The sequence below is a fragment of the Hetaerina americana genome, unplaced genomic scaffold (assembly GCF_022747635.1).
Source record: "Hetaerina americana unplaced genomic scaffold, ioHetAmer1.1.p SCAF_11, whole genome shotgun sequence".
NCBI classification, from domain to species: domain Eukaryota; kingdom Metazoa; phylum Arthropoda; class Insecta; order Odonata; family Calopterygidae; genus Hetaerina; species Hetaerina americana.
In genome coordinates this window covers 16,499,753-16,507,246 of record NW_027286181.1, presented here as the reverse complement: position 1 = coordinate 16,507,246, position 7,494 = coordinate 16,499,753, and the positions used below count along the sequence as shown (strand labels likewise).

At 39.2% G+C, this 7,494-nt stretch overlaps 1 protein-coding gene across 1 annotated transcript; it reads right to left on the bottom strand.

The window, feature by feature from the left end:
- Nucleotides 1-4,978: 4,978 nt before the first annotated feature.
- On the bottom strand, nucleotides 4,979-6,910 carry LOC139701090 (uncharacterized). The gene has a single exon (XM_071599665.1). It carries the CDS (start codon nucleotides 6,908-6,910, stop codon nucleotides 5,915-5,917), a length of 996 nt encoding a protein of 331 aa, XP_071455766.1. The 3' UTR covers nucleotides 4,979-5,914.
- Between the last annotated feature and the right edge of the window lie 584 nt (nucleotides 6,911-7,494).

The following is a 7,494-nucleotide window of genomic DNA, read 5'->3' as shown; positions in this document are numbered from 1 at the left end:
TTTATTAAGAACTGTCACTTTTGGTTCACTCTTTTGGGCTTGTACCTTGAACGGAGGAACAACTATGCATTTCCAGAAACATTTATAACTGCATTACAAGGCTAATATAAACATCTGCTATATTGGCCAAATAGCATTCAATGAAGTAGCTCGACTTTGTGCAAGAAAATTGATGTAAAATGCACACACAATGTACAGTGGCATAACACCACATCTCCCCCCCTGCTGGACTCATACTCATCAGTGTCATACCTGAACATCAAATCATGGTTCTAAGGGGCCTTGGATGGTCCAGATGACTTGTGAAGCTTTGTACAGACAGTATTTAATGACTTTATATGGATTGTCTCTGTGGCAGCCACTGAGCCAATAGCAAGGTTGGGTGATCAAGAATGGTATGCTTTCAGAGACTTGGTAAGAAATGATGATATAAGTACAGTATTCCTAAATAAGGCCTTAATTAGAAAGTGTCTTGGGGAGCCTTGAACTCAATTCTGGCTTTCATTTTGTATTCATCACTTGTGAGGTTATGGAGTCGTTCAGCTCTTAACCAGTGTAAAAAAAATGACATTTTGTATTGTTTATCATGAGGCTATTCATTTAGCCTGCTTCATACCATTACCACCTCGTAATCTTTTGAAATCTTTCTTAAAAATCAAAAGATCATTAAATAGCATACCACCATGGGCAATAATGCCTAATAGTCTTTTGCATAATTGACTGACTAATTCTTGAGGCACTTGAAATTTCAATTTTTTGGTGGGATGCATAATTGAAATACCTACTTAAGGGACTGGGAGTGCACACTAAGTTGCAAATATGCATTACTGAGATCTAAGCCAATGCAAACTGTGCCCTCTGCTATAGAAGCAAAGACATCTAACTTTGAAAAAGTGTACAATGACCAGCTATTTATTATAGGTTACTTTGAAATCTACACATAGTCATATTCACCCATCCTATTTTAGAATAGGCTATATTTAAGAGAACCATTCTGTGTAACATGCAGTTCCCAATACCCCACTGCTTACCATTTTGTCCAACTGCTGTTGAACTTTCGCTTTCAAGGCGAAAAGAAGTGAATATGTTCTGTGAAAGATTGGAATGGTACCTTTACTGACAATAAGATTTACATACTTTGAATCTTTTAATGGCATGCGATTCCACTCCTTTGAAAATGTTAGGGGTGCTGATGTGCATATCTATAAATCAAAGCCATCATTTTTCAGTAATTTATAAATTGCTTTTTTAAGGCTGAGTGTGATATAAATTTAAACATTGTTTTGTCCCCCAAATGACCATTCACTTCCTGGATCTCAAAATCACACCTTTCCAGAACATTTTTTCACCCTGTAGATAATCAGTAAGGACGGCATTAATAAGTTGAAAACAGATGCTAATGCTAGCATTCATTGTTTATCTTGTTTAAAAGGTAGTTGTCAATAGTCAGTCTGTTAAACTTTTTTAAACTCTTTAATTAAGGATGATCAAGTACACATCATATTTGCTAACATATCATGAGTTATATTATTGTGAAGGAAATTGAAAAAATTATACTCATTGCGGATAAATTCTATGCATTATTCCATTGCCATCGATGAACTGAAAAGTTGTGGGAATTTATTTGCTATCAAATCTTACCTACTACTGCCAAAGCAAGTCTGAATAATCTGTAATGCAGCATCTAAAGATCACTGAAAACTGCTGCGCATTATTTATTCTTTTTTGACTGTGTACGACCTTTATAGTTATGCTATCTTTTATGATGTGAAATAGAATTAAATAATTTGACAAGATCCAATGTACATATTTATGAAACAAGTAAATGGAGTATATCATATTCTCATTTGACTAAGAACCAAGACTATAAAATGCATGGAAGTCACATTATTCAATAAACTACTGCATAGGGCACCAATATTGTGGCTATCACATGATTTTTAGTCAATCAATGAGTTGTTCAAGATGGAAAATGAATATAATAAATATGTATGTGGGTTGCAGCAGTACAGGGGTAGAGTGTTGGACTACTGGCGGTAGGGCCTGGGTTTTAATCCCGTGTAAGCCTCTCTGGGCTCCCTCAGTACTACACACTCCAAGCTGTGTGATTTTTTGGGTACCAGATCTTCCTGAAAATCAATAACCGATGCAGACACAGGAACTGGCCGCCATACCCTAATATCTGAATTTCACATGCTGTCAGGCTTAATATTGGGTGAGCACTACCAGTGCAACCACAAACTTTCTTTGGGTTCTTTGGGTTGATTAGTGTGTTTATGTTTATGAATATGTACATGCATGTCTTTTCAAAAGTATGAAAATAACAATACTATGTATTGAAAAGATATGTTGTGATATGTCACCATCTAAATTTAAATGAAGACTTCATGATAATTTATTGTACCAATTTACTACATATTTAATGTCATCTAGGTACTATGCACAACGATTTACAACTTGTTTTGAAGTTTGTCTAGCATATCCTGTTTAATTCATTTCAGAAAGAAAATATGCTGCCTACCTCTTCTTCAGCATGTGTGATCCTCAAGTAGAATTTTTTGAGGAGCTCATGGAACGGAGCTTCTTCTTGGCTGGAACTTGGAGAGGAATAGTGGACTTCTCACCATTGTGAAAGATTTGTTAGCAGTGTTTTGTAGAAGGTAAGAAAGATTATGATATTTTTCCATTGCTGCAAAATTGCTATCTCAACAAATATTCCATAATGCCATCTGTTATGCCAAAGGAAGTCATAGCAAAACCCTGCATCCTTATTCGATAGCTGCCTTTCCTCTTCCCTTCCTAGGTAATTTGGCAGATGTAGTGGCTAATTTTAAAATCATATATCCAGCATATTATGGTAGCTCTGTTATTAGGCTTTAAAGGCAGTTAGATAGTACTTAAATGATCAAGAAACTTGTAGGCAATTGTATCTCAACATAACAGGTATTGGGTTTAAAAATTCTTTTTTAATACAGTATAAATCCATTAAATGTATTTTTCAATATTTATTAGCGCAGAAGACAAATTTTTATTTTGATATTGAAGTGAGTCTTTTGAATTGTTTTTTGTATGAAATTGCTGAAAATTGAAATAGTGAAATAGCTAACAAATAGCATATTAAACTGTATTAGGCTAATGCCAATCCTAGATATTTGACCAACTCACTAGCAATTGCCCTCAAATAGTGTCATATTTTGAAATATTTACTGTGATTGAATCTGCAGAAAATAGCTAATTTAGAATTCCTTATAATTGAATGTTTCCCAATGGCTTCCGATGTTTAATAGCATACATTTGATAATATATTAGCTTTATGGAATCAGTCAGGACCTTATGAAATCAGGAACTTAGTACTTTCCAAACATTTTTATTGTTGGAATGGTTATGGTTATGCTACAGTGCAGCATAACGGTATATTTAGACTATAGTACAGCATATATGCATTGTGCCATTTACCTCCAATGAAGTGTGGAAACTATGAGTTATTATTTAGTTATGGATATTGTACTTTATATGTATATATATGTATATGTGTGTATCTAGGTGTGTAAAATACAACTAATGCCGTTTCAGCGGCCAGGATATCATTCTCAGAGCTTAACAGAACAGATTCTGAGGATGATGATCTGCCTGTCAAAATGTGAAACTTATTTGTGAGCCCCCGTTTCTTTGTGTTTCAATGTTTTGTTTTATATTGAACCAGTGTTTATTCATATCTTTGAGTCATTGCTGAAGAGCATACTTTATCGTGTATATATGTATGTACGTACATACTTGGGTTTAACTTTGATAAGTCAAATTATCTGCTTATGTAAGCTATTAATTATCAGCAAAAAGTTGAATGAATCAATTGTGAACTGTTAGATTTCCTCCTGGTCTAAAAATTATATCTGGTAGTGTTAGCTACGTACAAATTACATGTTTTGACAGAATTGGGAAGGACTGTGGGGAAGATGACATTGAGGAGCTCTTCAAATAGAGGTAAAGGAAACATGGTGTGTGCATTTGAGGGACTGAGAACTCCATGTTTTTATCCTATCCACTTGGTCCGTAACATAATCCCTGCGAGCTGCTTCTAACTTTTCATACATTAGCGGGCATAAATTTTCCTCTGTTCTGTTCATCCTTACTAATTGTTGCATCAAAGTGAGTCACAGATTAGTTGACTACAGTTTGTCGTCACTCCAGCAGCCTACACCAGATGGTGGTTGCAGTGATACCATTGAGAATTTTTGGGCTGTTATATTTTGTTGCTTCTTGTTCTCCATCTCATTGAATTGCTTTGAAATTCCTTTGATTATTAAAGAACCCCCTAAGCCTGTGGTGAGACTAATGTAGCAATCATTCCTGAGATGCTTATAACTTCAGTATGCTCTTTTTCCTAGCCTACAATTTCAATTGGCCTGTATTTCCCCCCAAGTCATATTCCCATGCTCTCCTATTGCTGTTTGTTGAAACCATACCTTGAGGGTAGCCCCTTTTCTCTCTCTGTTTCATGGAATGTTTATATTTTTGACCAAATCTGTAATAAATTTAGAAAAATATAAGGCTTTTTGAGACAGTTCAATCCCAAACTCAATGGGATGATAAAAATTGGTTTGGAGAGAATTTCATTTAATTTAGCATGAATGACTTCATTATTTTCCTTCATCCTTTTTATCTTAGAGATGCAGATCGCTTGAATGAGTTTATCAGTTTCATTTAGAGGCAAAATGTTGAGAGAAAAGGATTATGATGTTTTGTAAGGGTATAAATATGAAATCAAAATAAGTGAGTAATAGGTAAGCGATTTTATTACTGTAGAAGAAGAATGAATTTTCGATACAAATCGAAATCAATCATATAGTTATGTATATCCATTTCACCAACAAACTGTCAATGCAGCAAGGAGGTACAAAATACGGAAAGTTGGTACATTATCTTTAAAAGAAATTAGTAGACATGTTATAGATAAAGGAAATACAAAAACAGAGTAAGAACATAATAGCATGTTTATGGTAACTTTGACATCACTGGCACCAAAAACACATTCCCGTGTAACTTAAAGATTTCGTTTAGCATCATTCTCCTCTGTTTGCTCCAAAACATTTAGACTAAATTGAAGCATCAACATAGCCCAATCATTTAATCGCCTAACCTAAATGTACGAAATCAAAAAGAGTCCATGGAAAAATCTGGTGGAATAAAATTTCGTCCGAATGGCATTTTACAGCAGGTAACCCATTGTTATTTGTGTTTACAAGTTTAATTAGGAAAAAGTAAATGAATTTATGCAACACTGCATGCACTTAAATAAATGAAACAAACGTATTGACAGCAACGTTTGGTTGCGTCGTTCCAGATCATTCTTATCGATTTATCCCAAGTATATAATTAGTGCATTCAATTTTTTTAGAATTACTTCATGCAGCTGTCATCGATTCGGTGCGCAATCCCGAGCGTAATGTGACTGGGCGAGTATTTAAATTAATGAGAGAAATGGCCACTTAAGATCTTTGATTGATTATTTACACCGGGGATTCTGACAATTTTTTTAGCAAATCAGGCCATTCACTGTGCCCTCAATTTGTCGTCAAAATTTTGCTTTTGCCATCCCAAAAACATCATCCCTCTGCGACCATAATTTTCTTTCGGAGACCCCCCTGAAGGTCTCCCTTCAACCAGATATTCTCCACGCGGGCTTTTGTAATCTTTAGCTCTGTCCAAAAAAAATTGTCCCATGCCTATCCCTCTCTCTCTTTCATCTCTCTGTGATGTCCGTAGGCCAAGCCCTTTTTTACGAAAAAACAGTGGCACCAGGAACTCATCTCTTGAAAAAAATCAAAACCACTAAGGTTTCATTCTTGACACGCGGTATCCGTGCGATCCAAACACTTTCACGAGGTGGCGGCGGCACGTCCTGCCCTTCCGACGCCTACAGAGCCTCGACCTGGATGGTGTCGCCCCGTAAGACGTATGTCGGCGACCTAAAGGGGGTCTTGGCCTTCAGAGCCTCCTCCCTGAGGGCTTGGAGGTACTGGGACTCCTTCGAGTTGACGAAGACAGACAGGTTAGGGATGGGCGCCGCCGATTGGACGATTCCCGCTGGCACCACTGCCTGAGGAGGTTCTCGGTTTCCGAGCTCTTCCCCGGTCAGGGGCGGCTGGAAGAAGAGGGACCCCGGGCTAGCGACGGCACTGGGAAAGTCGAGGACGGTGATGAGCTGGGGGCTCCCGGCGGGGGGTGCACCTGGCTTATCCTGTTCCGCGTCCGTCACCGGCTGCTGGATGGGGACAGCGTCGGTGAGGTCGGGGTGTGGGGTCGAGACGGCAGTTTCGGGCTTCGCGGTCGCGTAGGACGGTTCCTTGGGCAGCGCCAGGGCGGTCTGGTAGGAGTAGTGGGGGTAGAAGTAGTCAGGGAAGACGTATGGGGCGTACGGCTGGTAGTAGGCCGTAGCGGGCTCGAGTGTGGCCACGGCGTAGACAACACGGACGGTGATAGGGTACTGGATGGCGTAGGAAGATGCCGTGGTGGGAACGGGTGCCACGAGGGCTCCGACGTTCATGGGCATGCGGACACCCGGCTCATGGTCGACGGTGAAGGCGGACGGGAAGGAGATGGTGGCCTGGGGGGAGGAGATGATGAGGGGCTGCCTGAGGACGACCCTGACTCCGGGGGTGACTTTCGAGGGATCGGGGTGCGCGTGCGGGTCCAGGATTTTGATCAGTCCTCCGGGAACCACGTAGAGTGGCGTGGGGCTCAGGGACGGCGCCGCGGCAAAAGGTCGCTCCGGAAGGATGGTCAGCGGTTGCGGAAGTGTGTATGGGTTGTGGGAGGTGAAGCGGACGGCGCTAGGGGCGAAGTAATATGCGTCGGCGTCCGCGGATACCAAGGCCGTGAGCAGCAGGGTGAGATACCATGAGACCGCCATTCTTTCCTGAGGAAGAGGGGAGAGAAAAAAACAAAAGGTCATTAGGTTTTCCCATCCACAATATTTGTGATTTCTAGTTAAAAATAAAATAAAACTATTACAGGTGCCATATTCGTCAAAGCGAACGAAAATATGCACAAGATATACTTTCAGTTGCACTAAGGTGTAATATGACTTAGCCAATTTGATAAAATGCCAAAAATTCACCGTTGAAACTGAGTCTGGACAATAGAAGGGAAAATAATACCAAAAAGCCCACGCATATGCATAAAAGTCATTGCTGGTGGCTCTTCCAAGTGTTAATAATGAGATGAAATTATGTTACAAGAATGAACATTCGCATATCAGCAGACTGTTATGTGCAAGAGATAATAATAATAATAATGGTACCTAATTAAAGTCAAATCTCGATTTGCAATCATCACTTCCCCTCTTTATAAAGATCAGTTTTGGTGGAATAAGGACTTTAAGGGTAGTACTTTCCGCTGATGATTTCTCGATTAAAATCGGGATTACGTCTTTGGACGTTTCCGCCTAAATCCAAGTGGCGTAATTTTCTTAACAGTAGATCTTTATGGGAATAA

What these genes read in the sequence shown, in the direction of transcription:
- LOC139701090 (XM_071599665.1), bottom strand. Translation starts at nt 6,910, where the DNA reads ATGGCGGTCTCATGGTATCTCACCCTGCTGCTCACGGCCTTGGTATCC.